This window comes from Lampetra planeri, chromosome 24 (genome assembly GCF_965212315.1).
Source record: "Lampetra planeri chromosome 24, kcLamPlan1.2.h2, whole genome shotgun sequence".
Classification (NCBI taxonomy): domain Eukaryota; kingdom Metazoa; phylum Chordata; class Hyperoartia; order Petromyzontiformes; family Petromyzontidae; genus Lampetra; species Lampetra planeri.
This window is the reverse complement of record NC_136130.1, coordinates 6,694,089-6,720,091: the sequence shown is the minus strand read 5'-3', so window position 1 is coordinate 6,720,091 and position 26,003 is coordinate 6,694,089. Positions and strand designations below refer to the sequence as shown.

Genomic DNA, 26,003 nt, shown 5'->3' with positions numbered 1-26,003 from the left:
AGGTCCCACCGAGATTTGAACTCGGATCGCAGGATTCAGAGTCCTGAGTGCTAACCATTACACCATGGAACCGCCACGCCTGTGCCTCTCGTCATTTACAGATGAGTGTCGTTCTCTGCTACGGGGAGCTACAACTATTCTGTGAAAGACGTCTCTGGACACTCCCTCTTACTATAACATCACACCGATGGCGCACGGTACAGCCCTTTGTTAATCAATCCACTGCTGGATGAGGAGCCTCCCCACGCCGCGCACGTTGTTTGGTTATTTCACCATACTTTACCACGCTGCTCAGTGCGTGTTGGTGAAGGCGGGAAGTACGGACGTTGGAGCATAGAAGTACACTGCAACAAATTGCGTCGGTGCACTGCGACTCTGCAGTACACAAGGCAGCCTCTCAGCATTTCGCTCATAACACCTCTCACGCAAGGCAGTTGCTCATTGAAGCGCAATCCAGGCGTACCCTTGCTTATCTTACAAGATCTGACGAGATCGAGCGCGTTCGTGAATTAGAGAATAATGGGCAACGATGAGAGAACACACGCGGGCAGGTTCGTGTCGCATCATTCAAACTGCGAAGGAAAGTTCAAATGGGCTTGAGCAGGGCACGTCATGACCAGTACGGTGGGCATCATGGCCGATGGTCAATAATAATGACGGAGTGGCGGCAGCAGCGTAAGGGGCCGTCCATAAATGACGTCATGCACCTGGGGGGGGGGGGGATCAGACATTTGTGACGATGTGTGACGAGGGGGGGGGGGGTTTGAGAAATGTGACGTCACATGAAAATGCGCAACTTTAAATAAATATAGACAACACGTTCTACTTAATTAAATATACTTTTTTTATATAAATGTTTCTCCTACAACATCAGAGTGCAGCGCCACATTAAATACGCACTACAATGATAATAGTTTAAAGCGATTTGAAGCATGTTTTATTTTGAGGGGGGGGGGGGGCAGAGCTTTGTGACGTCATATTTGAGGGGGGGGGGTCTGTCTTTTTGTGACGCCGTGTGACGAGGGGGGAGGGGTAAAAAAAATCGTCCAAAATCGCGTGACGTCATTTATGGACGGCCCCAAACTAGCGTGGGGGCACCCACCTTGGCCTCTCCTGGTGGCCAAAGCTACGAGTTGGGGCCCCCTTGACAACCACCTTGAGATGTGTGTTCAACAACAATGTCAAAAGTACAAAAACCCGACTAAAAATGTGGTTTAAATGTATTTTTTATGAAAATACTTTCACGTAACCTTCCACATTGTATTTGAATGTAATTAGAGCAGGAACGTATCATTGCAAAGAGGTACTTCGGGCCATCATGGGACCTTCTTTGCCAGTACCAAAATATGAGAATAGGTTTTCCCCTTTTTATTATTACACGCTTTTTATTAACTCACTCTGTCTGTTGTTGTTGTCGTCGTCGTCGTTGTTGTCGTTGTTGTATCCTCAAATCGTGTAATTCAATTTTAACCCACTTCCCAATGTGGTATCGACTGCAAATTTGGTATACTTATGTCATACTGATGACAATACTATATTCTATCATAAACAACACATATTTTAAAACATTCTTTTTTATATGTTACGTTTCGGCTTGGCTCTAATTGTCTACGCTCAACTGACGTTGGCTGTAATTGACCACGGACTCTTACGTTATGGCAAGCTTCGGGCCCACTTTCTGGAGTCGTGGAGTTCTGCCATTACGAGTACGGTAGATTTCATGAAAGCGTGTTTTTTAAAAAGTTTTTAAAAAAATATTACTTATTTCTGGCAGGTACTTCTGAGCTGTAGTGGTTGAATTTTGCGATGATGGAGCTCCCCTACAGTGTTAAATGTTCGAGACCTTGAGTGCAGCGATATATAGCAGCCGAGGAGCGATCGTGCGAGACAAATCAAATATTGGGGCCCACTTGACCGATTGCCGCACCAACCCCCCCTGAGCTGATCATGTAGTTACTACGCCACTAAGTGGCGGCCAAGGAATGGAACGCGTCTGAGAGTACGTCCACAGAATAGATTAAGCGATGCAAATCAGTATCGTGTGCAGGGTCTAGGTGGACTATTTCAACTGTATATCCATTTGTATAATTTATATTCTTGCGTAAGCGGTACATCCAGGAACTGAATGCCAATGTCGAAGTCTGAAGTCCCGAGAGGCCTTCAGGAGAGAGAGAGAATTCGTGTAGTTTTTTGATTCCTCAAATTGAAGGAACGCCGGCTGCAGTGGTTTACTATCCATGATAATGGCTTTTGGGATGCCTTCACGCAACAGTGGATAGATCGGTGGCCCCTGCTGCTGTTGCCGACACCGATATCACGGTTGCAATACATTTCTGAGCAAACATTGTCAACAAAATATGGGAATCCCCCAACAACTCCGAACACGCTCGGATTTCGGTGCGCAACATCGCTCGCCCCAGCGCCAGCCATGAGCTCTTTTTGCGCATTACGCATTACGAATTTCCATACTGGGGTGGGTTGCGATGCGAGTCACTCCCCAGGGCACGGCGTGGGGGGATGGAGGTTGGAGGGGTGTGCGAGGAAGGAGGAGGGAGGAGGCAGCAGCTCCCGACAGCCAGAGAGAGTGACCGCGCACAGATGCATATCTGCTGCGCGTCTCGCCGGTATAGACTCACAGGATCACAAGGCAGCAGCAACAGCCATAATACAAATACCTCTAGCATCTTCAGCCCGCTGTGTGCAACCGACTCGACTCACCGCCGTCTCCTTCGCGTTTACCAAGAGCCGCCAGCGAACGGGACGCGTGCTATGTTGTTTTGAAAATATATACATTGTTTTATAAGTACAGTATATGTTAATAAGTAACGTTTAACTGGGGTAGAGAGCAACGTTTTTGTTTTAAATTACATTGCCAGTCAGGCTCGAGTTACACATTTCAAAAAAAAAGAAAAATCAGCCTCAAAGTAACACGCGTTTCGGCTAACTAAAGTATTGTACATTTAGCGCAAAACAAAAGTGCGAATTAACTCTTTCGACAAATTACACCAGCTCTGGTGTGAAGCCTTTCCGGCCAACTGTAGCAAGCGCACAGCGAGACAGAGAGAGCGAGAGAAAAGTGTGCCACCGTGCGTGCGATTATCAAGATGGGGCCAATTTTGCGCGCTCGGGCACCCACGCCGCGTTTCCTCCTCATCGTGTTCTCCGCCTGGTGCGGCTGCCTGCCGGTGGCGAGCGCCGCCGCCGTGGCCCACCAAACGGGTCGCACCTGCCGAGCCAACGGCAGCGTCTACTACGTGGGCGAGTGGTTCTTCCCGGACGCCGACCACTGCACGCAGTGCGAGTGCACGACCGAGGGTCCGGCGTGCGCGCGCACTGAGTGCGCCGCGCTGCCGCCCGCCTGCGTGCACGTGAGCCACTACCCGAGCGACTGCTGCCCGCGATGCGAGCGGGTCGGCTGCGAGTATCGGGGACACGTGTACGAGCTGGGCCACAAGTTCCAGGTGAGATAGAGGGGGTGGGGGGGGGGGTTGTGAATGATTGAGATGCGATAGATGGTCAGGCGGTCCCTTGGTGCGTTTTTTTACACAGATTTTTCACCGCTGAGATTCACTGCTTTGTAATTTTTTTGAAGTGAGTAAGAGTTCACTGAGATTCATTGTGTACTCAATTGAAGTGAATGAAAGCTCACTGAGATTCACCGTGTACTCCATGTACTCCATAGAACTGCGGCCAAATGTACGTTGCGGTTTTAGTTACCCTTTGGATGAAACCTCGAATGTAATTCACATTGTAGAGTGCAACCGCGTGTCTTGCCAGCAAAATCTGCAAGCCGCCTGCCAACATGGGACACTCAAGCTAAAAGGTGCACCCGTGCAATTACCTGCTAATGCCAATGCTGGCAGAAGAGCCTCCACTGGAAGGGCCTACAGAGAGAGGATCCTTGCGTGAGAGTGTTGTGGGATACTCGTCTACGCTGGCCAGACATCTTGAAAAAAGTAGGAATGCCTTCAATTTCCCCCACGCGACCTCCGATGGCCTAACATAGGAAAATATACATCGGGGAGTACGACCAAATTGCCCCCTAAAGGCGTGCCTAGTCTTGGAAGGTGAGGTAGGGGTCTCCTCCTTTATAGTACAGCACAGTTGAATTCCTCTTATCCGTGATTATCTGGGTAGGGGGGTGGGGGGCATCACGAAAAATATTATTTACTGTGTCATCTGTGAATTTATTCCATTTATCTGCAAAATAATTTGCGGAAAATAGGATGAATCTGCCAAACAGATAGACCTATCAACAAAAAAGGATTTTGACATCCCTCTACTTTAACAGATGGATCAGAAACATAGACACTGACATTGGAGACGTGATATTGACAGTTAAGACATTAATCGGATATAGCTATAATCGTGGCATATGGACGAGACTGATGATGGAAGTGCAGTGAACGGAGGGCACACGCCCTTGAGGATTACCAGCATGGAGATGGAGCGAAGAGATCAGACAGTGGCCCGGAGCGAGTTGGATTGTGGCATCATCGCTGGGTTGTGAGAGAAGGCAATGCCATGGCGAGACCTTCATCCAGCAGTAGCTAAATCATGGCTGATGAAAAGTGTTGTTGATGGAAAACTGTTGGCAAATGGGTGACTTTTATTTTTTGACATGAACGCAATGTTTTTTTTATTTCAGGTGATACAACAGGTTAAAATATCTGGATTGGGTCCACTTGGTAACACCGATAATGGCAAACCATTAGTGGTACCAATTGCTTTATGCGGAAAAGTACGTTGAGTTGTGATAACTTTTAAATGAGTATATTTTAAGGCGTGTTATTTTACGTTTGTCTGCTTTTAATATTATTTTATTTTATCACATTGGGTCGTATCTATAAGACAAATATCTGTTTTGGACTTAAGAGTTGATAAATACATGAAATGTTTACAGACCTTTGTTAATCCACTGCTGGATGCGGGCCTCCCCATGTTTGTGTCAGTCATGGTTTTTTTTTTTACCACACTTCACCACGCTGGTCAGTGCGGGTGACCACTTCATATATCACTCACCACTGGTGTTTAGCCATGGCTGGCAATCAAACTCATGTGTCGAGGTTCATTGGCTTTGACACTAACCGCTATACCGCTGCTCCGCCGGATGCAAGTGAACGTGGCAATCTTTCGCGCGTAGGGTTTAGCATCTCGTAAAAATAGCAGGATCGCCGTTTCATGACTGGCCAAAGCATTTTTGACCGAGTGTCTAATACGTTGGAAGCATTTCCATGTGGTGCGCGGTTGGAAGGGCATTTTGGCAGAGAGGTTTGCATTTTTGAAAATCGCGGTGGAGATAAATGTAAGAAGGGGTTTGATCTTTGTCGCGTGAGAAGAAGTGCTGCGCGTTGGCGCAGCCAGGGGCCAACTACAAACAGCAGTCAATGACATAAACAAGCATTTCCTTCGCGGCATTTGCCTGCAGTACAAATAAACAACAACAATTAATTCACGATAGCCTTTCGCTGCTGCCGCCGCTGCATCTGCTGCCATTGTTGCTGCTCCTGATTATGATATCGTAGAAGAGGGCGAGTCGAGTAAAACCGCGAGTCATTGACGACTATCAGTGACCGTATTTTAAATAAAAAATAATAATTAAACTTCCACTGGTTAAGCGACAGGTTTATTTGTTTAAGTTAGACAGCTCAAGTCGGACCAAATATTCATGAATGACCACACCAATGATTTAAGGCATCCACAATTACAGTAATTATGGAGCTTATATAGATAACACAAGAGCAAAGTCGTGACTATAACTAATCTGATCCATCTCATTGCTGTCACGCACAAAGAGATTGTTTTTTTCAAATTCATACAGAAGTCATCGTGAGATAGCTTTCCTAATAAGTGAAAGGTTAAGGTGCAGCCCTGCAATTTCCTGCCTACGCCGCTGCTGGAAGAAGAGCCTCTACAGCGTATTAATTCCTACTGCTTGATGCTGGTCTGGCCATGAATATTGGAAACAGGTGGGAGTATCCCAAACTTTACCCCATCACATGCGACCTGCCGATAGATTAACTAAGATGTACTACTCATTTATACTGCTGGGTGTACAGAGGCGGGGGGACGGAAGGGGGTGAATTTAAGAAATACCGCACCTGGAGATCGAACCGTCGATCGCTCAGTGTGCTAACCAACGTTGCATAAGATATTTCTTCGGAATGATCAGTGTGACGATAGAGTACGTAATTGGACCCATATACAATTCTTGGCCAGACAGAGGAGAGCTTTGTATGGTATGCAAGGCTGGAAACGAATGCATCGGGCGCGCGGTCAACACAGCATGTGCTGCTCCCACACAGTTGCAGACAGGTGGCCGCGAGTTGACCCACACAGTCCCAACGGCTCACTGGAGGCACACAAAGCGATTAGGGACAAACTCCTTCCCATCCCTCTGTCTCTCTCTTCCTTTCGCTCAAAACCCACATGACCTCTCACCCAACCGACCCATCGTTTTATTACGAGACAGAGTTCTTGGGTGCCCGGTACCAGTTGCCATGCCCCTCTCTCTCTCCACCCCCCCCATCTCTACAGACTCCCTCTCTCTTCTCTCGCCACCAACCTCCGCGCCTCCCCCCCCTAACAATGTCAGTCGTCGCCAGCCAACAGTTGCACAGGCAACGCGGTGCACTCGCTCTCGGAATCTTTGCATCGCTGCACGAGAAGTGGGGGGGGTGACGGCCTTCCCATTATTTCACGATGGGATGGGGGTTGGAACACGTGCATTGACGTCAGCGCTGCTGTCAAAGTTGACACACTGTGCACGCGCGCACACACTAAGCTATAAAACTAAACAAATGTTTTTATTTTATCAGGTGAGGCACAACGAGCTGTACAGCTTTTTTTTCTCAGAAGCGACCTGGCCATCACAAAGCATAGCTCAACGAAGTGGCTTATCGCGTGGGAATTTGTAGCAGCCAAATACTCCAAACACGTGACGTTGATTCTAAATGTGGAGGGGGAAACCAGAGAACCCCTAGAAAAATCAACATAACCGCGGGGAGAGAGAGAGAGACATGCAAACTTCAAATATACAGCAGGCGTCAGAGTCGGGATCAGGATTGAACCAATGAGCGGCCTGCATAACAGGCGAGGTAGTTACCATCTCGGCCCACAATACGCCACATATTTGCATTAAAGTCACACCCGAGGGACCGTCCCGTTTGCACACACGCATGCGGTGAACGTTATAAGGAAGCACATCTGGCTCGATCTGGGTCCGTTCTGTGACCTCGGCATTTTCATTCCGGTCAGAGTTTTGTTCTTTTTTTTGGTTGACATCGCAGTTCGTTTATATTCACAGACGCGTTTCTGTCCCTGCCCTCCCGTGATAGGAACCAACGTACGTCGCATAGAAACGAGAGCGTGTGGAACCCACGCATTTTTCGCTTCCCACGAACTCGCAATGCTGCGTTTACCTAGAACTTGTGAGAAAATACGAGCTCCTGGGAGATGCTAGACAGGCACACACGGACAGGCAGGCTCCTCGGCAAAACGGAAAACATGAGGCATATGGCAAGTTGCCAAAGAGACCCAGACTAATTTGTTTCTCTCTCTACAATTTGGAACAGCGGAGCACAGATGGTGGACATTTTTGGTCATGGGAAAGACGTAATTATTAACTTTGTTTTCTGGCTCATATTGTGAAATGCGCTAGGGCTAAGATTATTCATTGTAAAACAATTATAATACGCGCATAATTTACATTTGGGTTACAGACATGCATTTCGGATTATATTTTACAATCTTGAGATGCTGCCAGTGTCATGGTTAGCACACTGGACTTGCAATCCAGAGGTTTCCAGTTTGATATCTCAGGGCAGCAGTTGAAACAATGAAGAGAGTTTCTTAAATCACCCCGACTACCCAGCAGTATGGCTGATGTGGACGCAGAGCAACAAACTACAATTTCACATTCAGGTGGTCAAGCCAGACAACTGCATCCGGAGCAGCGGAGTGTAACACAACAGTTAAGTTCGTCGATTGGCAGGTCGTGTGTGGTGGGGTAGCGTGGAGGGACTCCCACTGCTCCCAAGACGTCTGGCAAGCGTGGAATAGTTTGCAAAAAATATCTCCCTGAAGGGTTCTCTGGAGCTCCCTCTTGTAGCAGTGGTGATAGCAAAAAATTGGAGGGCTGCACCTTTATCTGTAGTGTATAAGTTAGTTTGAAGAGATTGCAGACTCGCATACAGGATTTGTACGCATTTTGGCGTCCTCTGGTCAAACACCGTTTGAGACGAGGCTCAAAAGAAAGCTGTCTCTGGTGTGGACCAATCAGTTTCAAGGACAATGCATATATTATCAGAGTATGTTTTTAGTTTGCATTCTGACTGCAAGCATTGTGGTTAATGTAGACATGGTTCCTTGTAAAAGGTTTCAGTTTGGTGTTTTAACATCTTAACACCTGTTTTGTTGCCAGATAAAAGGGAAAAAACCTATTATCAGGATTTCACTTTACAATATTAATTACTTTTGAGTATAGCTGAAACGTGTACATTTGGTGTGGGACATCTTTCACTAAAAGCCTCCATACATCATTAATTTCACTTCCACGCTAAGGGTTACAATGTGGATTCCATCCATGTTGGTTATGTGCTCATAAATGATTAATAATGGATGGTATCCACATCTCATTTCATATTTACCAAAATATATTAGCTGTATATTTTTAGAGGCAACACAGAGTCGTGATGTGTGTTATCAAGTGACGACCGCGATTCATAGCCATCGCACGGCTGACCTACTACAGGGATTATTTTAAAAACTGATTAATTTGGCCACCGTCTATACAATATAATTCGATCTCCAGTTCGACTGATCACTGTTAATTTGTCCAATTTTAATGCAGCGCACCTGGCCACGCATAGAACGCTGGCTCATGGGCTAAAACAAATTCAGGTATGATGCTGCCAAAATAATCATTATCATAACCGAACATTTTCTCAACAACCGATGCACATACAATCAAGTGAGTGGTGGCGCTTGGCATCAAGTAAACCAAGCACAAGTGTATGATACCAAGAAGCCCAATGGCTCTTGGATTCATGGAAAATAAGGGGGCTTTAAATAGAGGTTCATATTAAAATAAACATAACAAGGAAATAAACGTAACAGTAGCAATTAATCTGTGTCATCTCTATCTTGTGTGCATCTCTCTTATCTCATTTTACTTAATCTATATTTTTGTCTGCATGTTTTCTTACCTCATTACATCTCTACCTCTTGTTTATATCTCTTTACTAGGAGTTTACATTGAAAGGCAGTCCCCAAGTATGTCTGTTTATGACCCCCAATGGGCTAGCACCACCACTGAACCAAGCCATTTCAATGCACAAATACACAAAGACAAAGACCTCCCTTATAACCTTCACAGACTTTTGGGGCAAGTGTTGTTAGCGAGCACCTATGAAGGCTGACACGGCAGACTAGGGGTTGGGTGGCTAGCACCAAGCCCGGCCGCCTTTATCTCCCCAGTGCTGATGTTCACTCACCACATCAGGTACTCATATGAGGCTGAGTCGACCTAGGGGAGCCCCAGGACCAGTTTAGATAATAGTCACTGGTGTTGGCCGTGAGCTGAGCAGGACATGCACGCACGCACGTACGCAAGTACGGTTGGGAATATGCGCGTCCCGTTTCAAATTACCTTTTCACATTGCAGCTGGGCACTGACGGCTTCGGGTTGTGGAGTCTCCGGAGGGGTGCCACTGATGAGGCTTCCATTCGTCTCTGATCTATTTTCTCTGCCAAATTCACTGCCGCTCCAGTGGCTACACGAATACACACGTTTACACGAGCGGTAGAGAAAAGCAGCCGGGCTGGATGTCCTGAAATTTCACCGAGCCCCACGTGGATTTCTGCTTGCGGCTGAAACTGCTCGAGTCTGAACACAGCGGAGGCAGGCCTACTCTTAAGAGAAGCATTTTTTTTTCATCCCATCATAGACTAGCCTCATCTAGAGTTGCTACCTCTCGATTAGCACGGTTGGCTATGTAAGAAAAGAAGTTCAACAGACATACATATCTCCAAGGTACAAAAACATTGGGACACACTTTGGGAAGAAGAACATCTGGCATCGCCATCACAAGTGATCTTGACCCATTTAATCCACATTTCATCCCAACACATCCATACGATGTGGAACCCATCACTTCCCATCACATTATGACCAATTTTTATGCCTTACCATCACACCCTGACCCTATTTCAGTTCATCCCATAGCATCGCGTCCCTTCCCGCCTTGAGATGCGGTCGCATTTTGATGTTTTAAAAATCCAAAGTACGTTATATAACAATAATAATAAAACTGTGCTGTATTATTGTGTTTTCCAATTTCACTCTATAATTTTAAGCGGCCAGGCTCGCAATTAGAAGGATGCTAGATCATATCCTAGTTGTGAAATGACTCGGCTCATGGTCTCTCTGGGGGTCTATAAAATAAGGTACCACTTTGTGGGGAAGTCAACAGCAGTTGTCCTACGGATAAACTAACCTCCGCCACAGGAACGTGTAATTTCCTTCTACGGCTCAGAGATAGAGAATGAGGAGATGGGCGCCACCTCAGTGCTCATTTGGGATGCCCCGGTGGCGAGATGTTAATTACCTCGCCTGGTATACAGGTCGTGTGTTTGATCCCGACCTCGATGCCTGCTGTATGTTTTGAGTTTGCATGTTCTCCCCGTAGTCGTGTGGATTTTCATCCGGGTCCTCCGGTTTTTCCCTCCACATTTAGAAACACACGTTCAGAGTATTTGGCTGCTATAAATTTCCACGTGATAAGCTACTCCATTGAGCTATCATTGGTGGCCAGGTCGCATGTGAAAAAGAGCTATATATCTCAGTGTACCTTACCTGGTTAGATAAAAGTTTCCAGTTAAGTTCATAGTTTTAATTTGAGCAGCAGATCGCTTCGACCTCAGAGTCGTGCATTTCGTTGAATAACCGTACGGGATTATTGTCCGTCCCACCTTTGGCGAGCAGCCGTCCGCCTGTGAGCAGTGCACGTGCGAGCTGGACGGGATCCCGCGCTGCCTGGTCGCCGACTGCGCTCCCCCTCCCTGTGTCAACCCCGTGTACGAGAAGGGCGACTGCTGCCCCACCTGCAAGGACGGTGAGTGTGAGGGCGCGGTTCGCGCTCTGTCACGCACCCTGGCTCGCGAAGAGATGGCGGGGAGGTAGAGCAGAGTATGTACGTACGTTGAACTTCTTTTGCGCCGTGCGTAGCCAACCGTGCTTATCGGAGGTGCGGGGGAAGGACACCAAACTAAACACAAAAAGCACCTCTAAATAAATTAGTCTTCAGTCTAGATTTAAGAGTGCATTGCGGACTAACGGTCACATCTGTCTCTTCTGTATGAGATAGTGTTGCCCCCTCGCACGTGTGCATTTTCTCCGATACGTTTCCCCTTGATTCCAGCACAACATGCATGCTTCCTCCATTGGCTCGGATATTGACATCCGTGAATAGGTTGGCTCTTAATTTCAAATACATGACTGCATTATTAATCGGATGGAGCGGTGGTTCAGCGGTTAGCACACTGCGCTATGACCCCGACGACTGGAGTGGTATCTGAACTGATCCTGGTCGCCCACTTTCACGAAACCTGCAGCGACCAGCGTGGTGAAGTAATGTAAAACCTCCGGTTAGCACGGTTGGCTACATACGATGTGGAAGATGTTCAACTTACATACATACAAACAACCCCGATGACTTACACACTTTGCATGAGGGAGTCATCCAGCAGTGGATAGTCAAAGAGATGGACATTATAAATAATAGATGGATTTTTTGCATGTGTGTGTGTGATTTTGTGTGGTTTTCGTCTCTGGGTTGGTGCCCATTAATATTTACATCACTCAAGTTGAGAGATGGTTGAAAGGCAATATCTATTTTAAAAGGAATGTCTGGCATTGTATGAAGTGGGGGAGAAATGTTCCTAATTGGATTTCATGAATGGATGTGCTTAGTATAGGCAGGCCAGAGGCCACATACTGAGACATCAAAGCAAGGGAGACCTGTCCTACTGGAGTAACGCAACTGCGCCCTCTTGTGACTGTTCAGCATATGAGCAATATGCACATGGACCTGGCATCGACAAGCGATGTTGTCCCTCACCCTGCACCTCCGATTAAGCACGGTTGGCTACGTACGGTGTGAAAGAAGTTTAACATATATGCAGTTATACAAATTACACAGCTCTTCGATGTGTATCGCACGTTGGTCGGCACGACGCACGAAGTTTTGCACCACGTGCTGGGAGCTATTCGGTCCCTGAAGAAGCTCTCAGGACGTGGGAGCTGAAACGTCGGACGTGATGACAAGCAGTGCACGGACCCACCCGAAAACCTACGCAGCAGGAATACTCATTGAATGTAGACTGAAGGACTGACGTCAACAATGTTATGTTGTCAGGACAGCAAGGTAAAGAATGTGCCGCTTGATGAACAAGTATATAAATAAGCCACATGTCATGTACGTGATGTCAGGTCAACGTAATTTCTGGCTCAAATCAGCATTCAGATGGTGCTTATCTCGAGTTTACAGCCCTGAGCCAGCAGTGGAAGCTACGTATTCATATGGAGGGACCCAGTATACCAAACTACTGTTGACTTCCTCACAAAGTGGCACAGTATTCATATATGTAATGTATCCTTTAAAAGTAAAATAGAGCAATATATATATATTGAAGACAAATAAGAACAGTTACACATGTATATCTTTAAATGGTGGGAGAAAAAGAGAGAGAAATGAAATTATAATATTAAGTTTATTTGTGGGCGACATCGCGTAAGCAAAATGCGTGTAAAATGAAACAATGTGTAAATTAATCGCTCATTAGCGCACACCCACGATGTACTCGCTGGTCGTCCCTGACAACATGAACCTCACTGGTGTGGGAAACACCTCCTACCACCGGACTGAATTATTGATAATTTCACATTCAATGCACGTCCCACTCTTGTTATTGGCAGCGCCCGAGATGATATAGCATCCTGCAAAAAACTGCCCGCTGCCCATAATCAGAGTGCATTCACTTATCTCTCACCTCGGCCGTGAAACGTGATATCTCCCCAGCCATTGTATTGTCAAACCCCTTACCGTTTCCGGTAAGGGGTAATACAGCGTTTGGTGAAATAAGTTGCAGAGATAAAGACAGGTGAAGGCTGTTAGCTCATTCGCGTTCTTATCCTTGTAAATTATAAATGTGTGGACAGTTAGAAGTGTCGACTGTGCAACAGCCAAGGGCTCTTGCGGAAAAAAAGCGAAAGCCAGATGCGATGGCATTACCCGCAAGAAGGATAACGATGTGCATTATGTAGAGCACTTAAATTCCTCCGTGAGTCAAAGTGCTTTTTTTAATCACATCTCATCTCAACTGTTCCATTGCCCCGCTGAAGTCTAGATAAAGGGGATTGCCCCTCAGTGGCAGCTGTCTTCATCTGCACGTGAGTCTGCCAGCAGGGTCGCTACGTCCGATGTGTAGATCGAATTTGGACTGCGACGCAGGCACCCGTTGGAATTCCTCGTCTTTTTCGAAAAATGCCGCGGGATATTTAACGTCAACCGTGAAGCAGACGGCGCGTACATTGCATTTAACTCGGCAGGTCTCTCCTAAAAAAAGAGTCATGAGACTCAGTGATGTTTTCCTAGGTAAACAATCGTAATGATAATAAACATATATGTAATTTTTATTTTACCAGGTAAGGCCCACTGAGCTATACCGTTTTTTTTCTTTCCGAAAGCGACCTGGCCACAAATTATAGCTCTATTAAATGGCTTATCACGTGGTCACGTATAGCAGCTCAATAATCTGAATCCACGTTGATTCTAAATATGGAGGGAAAAACTGGAGGACCCGAAAAAAATCCACCCAACCATGGGGAGTGACATATATACTCCAAATATACAACAGGCATCAGGATCTAACCCACGACCTCCTGTATACTAGGTGAGCGTAGTTAACATATCGCCACCGTGGCGCCCACATGCTTGCAGCCAAGGCGGTCGCTGAGCTCAGACCTTGCGATACCTCTACAACGACCGCTCATCCCCTGGGTCACGATGACCTCTTGACCTCTTGACCTTTCACTGTGGCACCTCCTCCCCGCCCTGCCCCGCCAGGTCCCAACTGCTATGCGGACGCGGGCGGGCGGCGCGTGATCCCCGGCGGGAGCCACGTATGGCTGGACGAGTGCACGCGCTGCCGTTGCCACGATGGCCTCGAGGCCGGCTACTGGGAGGGCAACCGCCTGGCGCGCTGCGAACGCCTCCGCAGGTGCGCGTCCGGCCAGCAGGGGGAGGAGGAAGCGGCCGAGGCGGCGACGGCGGTGGAGACGGGACGGCAGCAGCAGCAGGGAGTCCTCTGAAGAGTGCCACGAGGGGTTGCGTTCGTATGGTGGCGCCTTTCCCTACATCGCACGGTGTTGCAACCATTTGGCCGACTGGTGCGGCTGCAGACATAAGCGACCCTACGACGTCAACACCGACGTCTGGGTTATATTATTATTATTGTTGCTATAGTGTTGCCACCTTGTCCTGGTTTTCCCCCATAATCGTGGCTGTGCTGGGAATCCAGTAAACTGTTCCCCCCGGGGAAAGTTAAAAGTCTAGTTCTTTTTGTCAGTTATGTAATATTGCCACCACACGAGATGATGCATTAACACGTGGTTCTCCCATCTTCAGCTTATACAACGTATTATTCTCACGATATGTTTAAGTGGTTTGTCCCTCAGAGATGGCAATCCGAGTCATATAAGTAGAACGACTATGGAAGACGTCGCTATTTCGTCGTATTCATTACTTATGTCGCCCAGTGTTGGTGTGCGTGTGTGCATCTTTGTGTGCGCATGCATCTTTGTGTATGTGTGTGCATGCATCTGTATCCCATGTAGTGTAGTAGTTAGCGCACTGCACCACGAATCCGGCGGCCCGAGTTCGATTCCTGCTCACGGCCAACACCATTGACGATTATTTGAACCGGTCCTAGGTCTCCCAGAGGTCGACTTAGCCTCAAATGAGTATCTGATGAGGTGTGTAAATATCACCACTGCGGGGAGACAAAGTTGGCGTCCGGGCGTGGTGCTGCCCACCCCCTCGCGTGCCAGAGTGCCAGCCTTCATAAATGCTGACTAACAGCACTTGCCACAACAGTCTGTTAATGCTATATGATGGGATCTTTGTGTTTTTTTGCGTGTCCCACGTTACCTTCAGCCCGGTCGGGGGGCAGACGTCCTGGTAAGCAAACCGGGGTGAAGCTTAGTCTTGCCAATAGCCTAAGCGGACCCCGACCACTCCTGCTCCACGAAGAAGAGTTGCGCCCCGTGTGTCGACCGAGTGGGGTGGTCAAGGACACGGGGTCGTCTAACGTTGACTTCGTAATCTCGGCCAAAAGTCGCCCCACTTCTACCGCAAAAAAAACCTCTACCTTGGGAGTTTTTTTTCGCCTTCCCAGTTTCAGGTGGCAAGTGATGAATGTATAATCGGGAACTTTGCGGTAATGTACAAACTCGTGGCAGACTGTTGAGGCTGCCGCTGCGGTGCTCACCTCCGTTGAGTCAGCGGTGAACACTCCCCATTCCCCATGGTGGGGAGCCAGTCCTCTCTAAGGCAACTGCTTTCTATAATGGGATCCTCGTTTTATTGTGCTTGCAGAGGTGAGGGGCTAAATTGTTCCCAGACTCGGGTGTGAACTCATCCCCTTGATTGTGAGATGGATTGTGAGTTGGATGCTCATTGCAGAAAAGCTGAGTGAACTTCGTTCCTACCTCCTGGAAGAAGCTCTGATGAAGCTATTGCCTCCGCATTCCAAATGTTCTAGGAAAGCACTTGGCCCGTAATCAACTGATGCTGGAAAAGCAAAGGTGGCATTTTCCAGCAACCGTATTAACCCACCAATTGGAGCCACAAATGCCACTGTTTCCTAAGCATAACTCCTGTCCCACCACCCGACCACCTTGTGACGCATTGTTCCGCACATCCGATCAGCACAGTTGGCTACGTATGGTGCGAAAGTTCAACATATGATTATTTTAATGGCTTAGTTGCCTATCACTTCATATCATTAGCCCCAAAGTTTCGCTACTCAGTAATACACGTATGTGATGGGGTGGGGAAAAAAGGGAGAACGTTCAATTGGCATTTTATATCCATTCATGCGACATTGAGCCGTGCAAAATACTGCACCACCTACCTCATGGGTATGGGTGCCCACGTCTCGCCATCATCAGCGGAAAAATATCACAAAGAACTTGTCGGTATTTTAAAAATTTAAGATATGGTCTATGTTGTTGTTGTTGTCCGTGACGATGGCATTATTGTGACAGTGCAACAATGTCGATATTAATTTTAGAGGAGTGTTACTAACGTTGACGACGACCTGTGATGGGTGATGAGCAGTAAGACAAACGCTGACCAGGTCGACTTGCCCAGCGGGCAATTAGTGAGCACACCAGCCTGCCAGGGAGCCTGTTAAAATCACACAGCACACATCTTAGGTGTGGAATGTTCACGCCAAAATTAAATATGGAAGTATAAAAACTTACAGCTAGCTGGTAAATGCTTACTGGCAGGGCTTCATTTCAGCGCTATACCTCCCACTGCGGTTGTGGCTATTAGTCGCGTGTCTACTCTAGGCAAAACTATTTAGTAAGCCCTGCGCCCAAGTGATTTACTCCAGAGCACGGAAAATTTTCATCAAATGTGTTAAAACTAGGTTGCGGTATGTTTGTGTCAACGACACTTTACAAATGTGCATAAACGCGCATCCTTTCTTCGCATGGTACACTCGATTTCAGGGACAGCAGCAATGCCACAATTTCATTTAACTGTGGCATTGACCCAATCTGCCTTTTGCAAATAAATTCTGATAGTTTATTAAAATCCCTTTTTGGGAAGTTTGGGAATTCCATTATTGAGAGGCATGTGCGAGGAAATCAGAGTACCAGGAGAAAACTCCCACACATGAGGGGGTAACACTCAAAAGCTCTGCACAGATGGATTTAATAATCTATTTGCAACACGTTCCTTCGGAGTGGGCAAATAGGAACTTGGTTGGACAGCGCATTCGTGCGATCCGTGTCACGCGGCGCAAGCTGCGTGGGGCGGCGCGTCACGTGGTGCTGAGCCCGCCCGAAGTACTCTATGAAATACAAATCGAGGGCGTGGCTATGCACGACAGACAGGCACATACTCCCTGGTGGGCAGTGTGGAACTGTTGTTCCTACCTGTATTAATTATATCACCTGACCATCTTGTAGTCGAACAAGTAGCCAGCAAGATTCAGTTTTCAAAATGAGTTATTGGTTCAAGGCCCGACACTAAATGACTTTTGAGTTTCTCAAATGTCAAAGATGACTTTTAGAATGTTCAGGGAGTTCGAGGCAATTCGTTCCACAAGCGCAATATTATTTTGTATAGAACATTATGACTAAGATGACAATGATGACGACGTGCTCCTGTGTTACCACTAATGGGCAAAATGTAATTACGTGAAACTAAACTCTTGAAAAAGAAATGCCATGGTAGGCTTTAAGATGAATACCCGGGCACACTCCACATTCCTCAGCGCTGTAATATTACGATTTTAGAGATTGAATTAACAGTATTAGACAATATTATATTATTGTCATCATCTTCATCATCGTTTCACGTGCCCCTTGAAGCGTTGCTTGGCATCAGACAAGGATCCCCAAAAACGTATGAGCCACTTGGCATACCTTCGGGAATCCGCAAAAAGTTTATTTTCTGTGCTTTTACACACACACAATCGTTTTCACCCGTGAAAGCGTGAGTTTAAGACGACTCTTTGTATTTTACGCGATCGCAGCCCTAATTAAACGGCACATTTTGTAATGATTGTGTCACGGTAAAGTATGCTTTGCATAAATACTTAACTTTTTGTTTTCAAATTGCCGACAAACTTAACTGTAATAGAATGCCTGCAACATAAACTCTAAACGCAGCTCTGATGCAGAGCTCAGATAATTACTTTTTTTCTTTTTTTGCTCTTGAAGTGACAGTTAAATTATTATAATTTACTTTCTAAAAATGAACGCCATTGGTTGAACAGAAGGGCAATTTTAGATATGAACTCCGGCACAGGTCGCGGCTGGGCAGGGTAGCTCTCTAAAGTATTCTGGGTTGTTACCGCGTGTTCTTTGGTATGTGGTCCGACGTTTCACTCCACGTTCCAGGAGCTTCTACACGTATTGCATTAAATTCAGTGCAGCGAAACGTCCGACATAATGCCGAACTACACCTTGTACAACCCAAAAGCACAGTTTATAACACAACGTTTGTTTTTAGTTTGGTATTCAACAAGTAAAAACAAAAGGATTAAGCCCTACATATGGTGATACAAAAATAATGCAAAAAATGGGCTCTTTGATCAATATCACACTGGCCAGAAGTTACGGAAAAAGTTGTGCCCAGAAATGTTTGTGGGCAAAAACGTTAACTGTCAACCGTTTAATGTTTATTTTTACATGTGTCTAAGGTTACACAGAATGTATTGCAAGAACACACGTATAGGTTTTGCTGTGATGTGGCACAGCAGATCTTGTGTACGTAGTTAATCAATAGAGCAGCATATGGTTTTAATATTATTTTATCTTATTTATTCCTTTTTTTTTACTTTGACATAGTGCATGTTCAATTGTAAAACCTGTCAATAAATTGCAAGGATACCTGGTCACCTTATTGTGAAAATCGTTTTACATTGCTTTATCTGCTTATAAATCTATACACATTATTCATGTAAACCTGGCATTTGCATAAGTTTACACGTGCAAATGTATTGCTTGTCTAGTACAGCGTTGTTATTAACAAGATGTGAGCAACTGAACCGTCGAAGAATAAAATCCTTTGAAAAGCTTTTTTCCAGTTAATATGTTGTTTTTCCCCCAAAATGATACGGACATCAGCTGATGATTTCTATGTTATTGTTACTGTCATTTAAAAAGCATGTAAACAAAGTGAAATGATATTATTGGTTCTTTCGGTAAAGTCACGTAGAAGGGAAATAATAAAACAATATAAATATAAAACAAAAACATTTCTCACGACGTTTTGACTGCAACACAAGCAATCATCATCAGGTGTGAAATCCACAGCAAGAAAATTTGTGTTGCAGGCTTCGTTGTTAACTAGGTCTCGCATTTATCATAACAATTTAACAGCATTATAAAGGCATTTACAGCATTATAACGGCCATTCTAACATTATAACAGCATCCCCAGTATTATAAGAACATAAACGAACTTACAGACAATGCTTCTTAAAGTCCCACAATATCCAATTACAGCTGGCTTCACTGGGACACGATGTGTGCCGCCATCTTGAACTCTGTGTAATGGCGGACCCACCAGCCTCGTGGCTGAAGGGCTGTCAAATCGGAACTTCCTGGTCACGTGACCAACCTCAACCTCAAAACAGGAAATTCCTGTATACACACACCCCCACTCCCGCATGGAGCAACACACCTGCCGTGAGGCAGAACACCGTGAATTACAGAACAGTCGGTCGTCAATTAAAGGACCACCCACACTGCCACCCTCTGGCTGCCCCAAGGAGGAAGCTGTGCCCTCCAATATAGAATGGCTTGGACGCTCATTGGCGTTGTCGCTTGTTGCGGTGCCCCCACGCTTGATTGCCCGGTGACCGCTTGCCCACCTCCATGATCACCTTGGTGTACAAGGGCCATTGCTCCGCCTTAATGAGCTTGTACTCCAGGGTGTTGATGCCGTCCCTCCACATGGTAAAGGCCGTCTTAGTGATTTGCCAGCTTCTGTGTGCAGGGGTCACGGGCAGATATCGACATCAGGGGAGCAGCCAGACGTTTTTTGGCGCATGGTGCGTATCTCGGCCTCGCTGTGCGCTGCGTTGCACCGCTAGTCGAGTAGATAACCTTGCGTTCAATAAACCCTCGGAGCCAGGATGAACGTCCAACTCCAATCGTCATTTATTGATTGTAACAAGGTAAAACTGGCGAGAAAACACAGATACAGCATCTGTTATTATCCGGAAACACCAACACAATGAACACCACAGCATCAGAACATTGTCTTAGATAACAATAGATCCTGGACGGACCAGGCCCCTACATTACCACTGAACAGCTAGACAAGAGCACAAGCCGGTGCGTTGCATACAGGCACATCGTGTATTCATCCCACTGCACCCCAAATGTACAGCATTACACATAACACTAAACTGTGGATGAGATACTTCGTCATCTTTACTCTCAGGATCGCAACATAGCCACCTGGGCACAAGTCTGACTCGACCTACTAAATCACAAGTAACATCCACAATAAGGAAAGTCGCAGGCTTCGTTACTAACTAGGCCTCGTATTTACTACAACAACTTAACGGCACCATAAAGGCATTTACATCACTATAACGGTCATTCCAACATTACAACAGCATTGCCAATATTATAGGAATATAAACAAACTTACAGACAATGCTTATTAAGCTCCCACAATGGACAAGTGCGGCTGTGGTCTCACTAAGATGCGATGCGTGCCGCCATCTTGAATTATCAGTAAGATGGCAGATGCCCGCGTGGTTCACTGAAAATCTAACATCGTCACTTCCTGGTCACGTGACCAAAATTAGCAACAAAAACAGGAACTTCCTGTATACATACGCTCCACATCTGCCGTGAGGCAAGACAGTGCAAGAGCAAAGCATGGTGCCATCCTTGCGTCCCCCCCCCACCACAACTGCTACAGCAGCGAGGGCACCACCCCCATCAAAAACATGAGCCACCAGTCGTCGCTGCTTGCCTCCATCGATTCACCGAAACATTTATGCAACGCCATCCCCCAGGAGGGGTGCCCAGGGCTGCCGCCTCATCTGGACCACCCCCCACCCCACCCACCACACCCCCGCCTGCCCAGGCATTATGAGGTCAGCACCAAGCAATGTATTTCAAGGCCACGTATGAGAAATGGAAGTGGCAAAAAGTTACTCTGTTGAAACGGCCCTGCTTTTGAGAGAGCGTCTTCCAATTCGAATCGGCCTTGCGGACGTGAAACGTTTAAAATGTAATCCTATGCAATGACGAGCACCTTCACTGTTTGCGGTATATTTTGTTATCATGACTGTAGGACTACACTCATTACAAACCAATAATACAGTCTGCATTCAGCAGCTTTCCCCCTCTTTCCTCCTGATCACGATCGCTTGTGTTGTGATCGAAACGTCGAAGTATTTTGTTTATTTAATATTTATTATTTTATTAATTTGTACCTATAGCTACTTGACTACCGAAAGACCCAAGTAATATTTGTTATCGTGATGTTTGCCGGACGTTCAGCGGACGCGTGGGTTGTTGTACCGTAATATGGCTCCAACATCTATGCTTCTTGCCTTTACCAGACACAGTAAAATAGCTCTCCCGGTCCACACGGCCATGGATAACCCCTCATCGATGCAGCGGATTGACATAGGACTTTACATGTACATACGTGAAGAGGTGGCCATGTCATCAGTGGCACAAATAGTTTCTGCATCCCAGCACATGGCACATGGGCCACAGTAGACTTCGGTTCCACTGGAGATGATGAACTTTAAGGGATACCATTTTCCTTTCATCCAGTGGTGGATTGCCAAACAGGCTCCATGTCCGTGTGCACACCGGCGATTAACACGGTTGGCTACGTACGGTGCGAAAAGAAGTTCCACATACATACCCACACGTTCCTGTTTAGCAAAGTGCGCACTCTGGCACTGATCAAACTGCTTTAGATGTATTCAAGCCACTCCCAGAGTGTTGCTGCAAAAATGTGTTCAACGTGTGTCCGTGTGAAATATGGAAATTGCCCGACGGGAATGCACAGATTTCAACTCGTCCCCACCCCACTTTTGACCAAAAAGCTCTGACAGAAACTACAGTTATGTACCTGTCTATATAGTCACACTGGCGGTAATAATTTTAGTTTATTTTTATAAATGCCCGAATGATTATTGCCTTGCATGCAGATATTGTGCGTCGTGTAAAGGGAGACTCACCGGAATGGGTTGTTTTCATTGTGAGCGTCTCGATCGTGGCGAATCATTCTGTACCTCCCAATCGTCATGTCAGGACGTGAGATGTTCATTCCCACTCTTCTGATCCTAGCGTACAACGCAGCTTAACAGCTTTACATGTCAGCATTACACGCAATAACAGCCCTCACATTGCTGTGTATATCGTCTTTGCAGAATTGTTTTTGAATATCGCAATTTCCTCCATAATATATTCCCTTTGCCAAGCCATTCTCTCACGATATCTCCGCGTCCTGGCGCCACGAGATCTACTGTCATGGGAGGCACGATATGAATATGAAATATTGATGGTCCATGAATCGAATTGGTGTTTAACAGTCTAAACACACGCATCTCACTACATACTCACCTGAATTCATAGTCAAAAAATACACCTGTCCTTAAAAGGATCAAATTCTCATCATTATGATCAACCGTGAACAATTTCTTAAGCTTAATACAACAACCGGCATTTAATAAAACACCAAATGCTTGGTAGAATTGCATCTAGTATTAGTAAAAGTCCATTGTCAATGTTACCAAATTCTCCATGCTGATGTTTCACAAAATACGTGGAATGCGCACCTGCTTTTCGCAGAGAGTCCATGACATGAACAAAATAATCTAAATAATATACATTTGGATACAATTTTTATTATTTAAATTATTTATGAGGCTATAAATATCCACGGGATAGGCCAGGTTGTTTCTAAAAAATAAGTGATATAGCTCAGTGAACATTACTCTGAAATAAAAATAGTTTAGTTTATTTGTATATTTTTGTTTAAGTGATGTATTTACCTTTCCTATACTGTGCACTCCCATCGTGTTTTTGTATTGTTTGTTGTTGTATCGTTCTCACCCGCCCCTACTGGACATCTGTGAAAAATAACTTTATAGTTCATCGGATTCCTCCTGCAGTCTAAATGCATACAGCTAGTCCCCGACTTACGATATTTCGATCTTACGATGGCGATATGACAAAATTGTTAAATATTTTACATTTCGCAAGGTAGGCAAACGCAGCAGCGTACGAGGTACGATACTGTACGTTGGGACGCTGCCGGGATGTACTGCACGCATCTCCCGCCTTGTGTGGTGATGCCTCACTCTCACCAGCGGTCGACGGAGTTAAGTTGTCTCGGTGTTCAATGCATGTTAAAAGTTTTGATAGCAGATAGGATTGTTTTCTGAAAAAACGTTCTATATAATTGCAGTTCATATAGGTAGGCTAAGAATTTAACTTGTTTTTTACTTTAAATTTTACTGTGCAAAACAGTATTGTAATTAATAAATACGTACAGTATATAGTTTATACAGTACGGTACTGTAAATTGCTCTGATTTGTTAAATTATCACCATTCTTTAAGACTCTTGGGTAGGCTAGGCCATTTTCCACTTACGATGGGGTCGTCGTAACGCATCTCCATCGTAAGTCCGGGACTACCTGCATTCTGATTCTGAACCCGTATTGTGCATTGTGGTGCGTACATCTCTTGTAAACCCTGCCACGTTGTATGGCTGGTGCCATGCATTTGGTGGCTCACGCTGCTGCAAAAGGGCCTCTGCTATGTGGAGCTCCAGAGAGCCTCGATGGAGTGAAAGCGACCCACTCTTTACACACCGGACAGACGTGTTGTGTTGCACACTCGAAATGAAGGACGTGGGCAGGTGCTCCTAATCGAGGGCAAACACATTTATTGTGGCTAATCTGTATTCTTGTGAAGAACAGCACCGTCACTCTGTAAAATGCAACAGCACGTGTGTCACACACAGCAATTCTTCCGAGTCACCATTAACCATGTCGCTGGTGTCCAAGTCCGGTTAATCATTAACAGTTTTCTCTTAAACCCAATTCTACTACTGATCTTTTTCTGACAATAACATTTACACTTCACAATTCGAATATTACTTTAATCCTAAGCTGTATGTCTATCTATACCATCCACTTATATCGGTATCTTACACCCATTATATGTACTGTATGTGCACAGTATATTTACTGTATTTGTCACCATTGTACAACTTACTACTTTACATGTGTTCTATTCTCAATAGCATTGCAAGTAGTCATATTCTGGGTGCATGGGCATGGTTATAGAATAAACAGTATTAGGGTTAGAGAATTAAGAATTACAAGTGTGGTGATCATGCTGGGACATGCGCGCGCCAAGCCACTGTATTTACCGGTGCGGGGTGGTTGTGTTTCCCCCGTCTGGAACCCGCCAACGGGAGGGGGCTGTGGGGTGTGTCTGTGATCCCACAGAACCCCGCCCCTCGGTGGGGTATGGTATAAAAGGCAGGATCCTGAGAGCTGAAGGCAGTTCGCCTCAAGCCGAAGCCGCCTGAAGACAAGACCCTGGACCCCAAGTCCCGACGGCCTTCTCAGGGCCGGGGCTCAGTGCGGTGCCAGTGGTCGGGAGGCTAGGACCCTGAGGATCCCTCAGCCTGACGTCCTTTTAAGGGCCGGGTCTGGATGGGCCAGTGGTCAGGGACCCATCAAGCCAGTGGTGGGTTAGCCTCCCTTAGGTCCAGCTAGCCGGAGGGCCATAGAAGCCGTTAGCCCGGTGGCTAGGGTACATTAGCCCAGAGGCTGTACCTCCCTAGGTTGTGGGTGGAAGGGGCCGTTACCCCTTCGTGTTAGGGACCTAGTTGTATACTGTGATAGTTATAATTAAAATGTTGCCTCCTATGACGACTCTGTCTCCATACAAGACTACTACACAAGTATTAACTACAGTACATCATCCTTTACAATGCACAGTGATAAAACCCTTCTAATTGAATATATCACAAACTAACAATTCTAACTCTTTGGTTTTTTCGGTAAAGTCACGTAGGTATAAAATAAAATAAATCACGACGTTTCGGGCGCAACAGAAACGTCCGTCATCAGGTGACTTATTTTATTCTATACGTACGTGACTTTACCGAAAGAACCAAAGAGTATGGATTCCTGCAGTCACGAAAGCTTCAAATTAACAATTCAAAGCCAAGCTTGAAGTCTAGAACAAGTCGAGAACAAGTCTAGAACATTTCTAGAACGATCAAAAACAACCTTTGGGTCCTTTATCTGTAGAATGCAACAGCACGTGTGTCACACAGCAATCGTCACCGAGTCGCCATTAACCACGTGACTGGTGTACACGTTCGGTTAATCAATAACCCTGTCAGCCCCCCACAGGCCCAACTCAGTCATCACAGGCTGGTGTACACACGTGCATTGATGTACTGCACAGCACATAAGGACTTATTAAAAGAGTGGTCCATTCCTAACGTGCCACAGTGACCTCCTTTTTAGACACCGTTTTGAATTTGTGTTTCAGCACTCTTGTTTATCCTGTTTGCAGTGAGTTCTGGCGTGGGTTTCATGTAATTTCACAATCTCACCCTGCAGTGTCATGCAAGTGCCACCACTGCAAGGTGGTTGTCGTGGTCACAGAGTTGCCTAGCTCTACGGGGGCCTTGCCAGTTGTAAAAAAAAGTCTGAGTCTGATAATATTTAAAGATAACATTTTAAACATTTCCTCTCCAGTGTTTCTGCAAAAAAAACACCCACGTCTGCGACACCTACATCATAGAGATGACACGCTGAAATGTGCATAAAGAAGCGTCGAGAGACGCATGTTTTGACACCGACAAAAAGACAAACACGTGTATAAGAAAACGTGCAAAAATCATGTATCCTGTAAAGGGATTATGACCTGGACAGGGCAGACACATCGCTATGATAGACTGAAAGGACAATACTGGTGGACTAAGTGGCAAATTGCTCCTCATTCATTGAAATTGATGGAGCGAGTCAGGATGATATTTCTGGACAAACACAACACATAGAAACACACGCACAGATTAAAACAAGTCTTCCATTTTCTGTAAATGATGAGAATATTATTTGAGATGAGAATATGTATTTATACTGGAGAAATCTTATTAAGCTATTTTTTTATAGATGTCCAGTAGGGAAGG

The 26,003-nt window shown here is 45.8% G+C and overlaps 1 protein-coding gene, 1 long non-coding RNA gene and 1 other non-coding gene across 3 annotated transcripts; 1 reads left to right on the top strand and 2 right to left on the bottom strand.

Moving 5' to 3' along the window:
• TRNAQ-CUG (transfer RNA glutamine (anticodon CUG)) lies at positions 1-72 on the bottom strand. Its single transcript has one exon. It is a non-coding gene; the product is annotated as a tRNA-Gln (tRNA).
• A 1,487-nt stretch (positions 73-1,559) lies between these two features.
• Positions 1,560-18,877, top strand: LOC144726682 (von Willebrand factor C domain-containing protein 2-like). The gene is made up of 3 exons (XM_078605473.1): positions 1,560-3,461; positions 10,985-11,114; positions 14,127-18,877. Exons 1-3 carry the CDS (start codon positions 3,105-3,107, stop codon positions 14,369-14,371), a joined length of 732 nt encoding a protein of 243 aa, XP_078461599.1. The 5' UTR covers positions 1,560-3,104; the 3' UTR covers positions 14,372-18,877.
• Positions 18,405-20,673, bottom strand: LOC144726684 (uncharacterized). Its single transcript, XR_013587324.1, has 2 exons — positions 20,462-20,673; positions 18,405-19,985 (listed from the first exon to the last, which is right to left on the bottom strand). It is a non-coding gene; the product is annotated as an uncharacterized LOC144726684 (long non-coding RNA).
• Between the last annotated feature and the right edge of the window lie 5,330 nt (positions 20,674-26,003).

What these genes read in the sequence shown, in the direction of transcription:
- LOC144726682 (XM_078605473.1), top strand. Translation starts at nt 3,105, where the DNA reads ATGGGGCCAATTTTGCGCGCTCGGGCACCCACGCCGCGTTTCCTCCTC. An exon ending in AGCTGGGCCACAAGTTCCAG is followed by an intron (nt 3,462 to 10,984) that starts GTGAGATAGAGG and finishes TTTGGCGAGCAG; the next exon opens with CCGTCCGCCTGTGAGCAGTG. An exon ending in CTGCCCCACCTGCAAGGACG is followed by an intron (nt 11,115 to 14,126) that starts GTGAGTGTGAGG and finishes CTGCCCCGCCAG; the next exon opens with GTCCCAACTGCTATGCGGAC.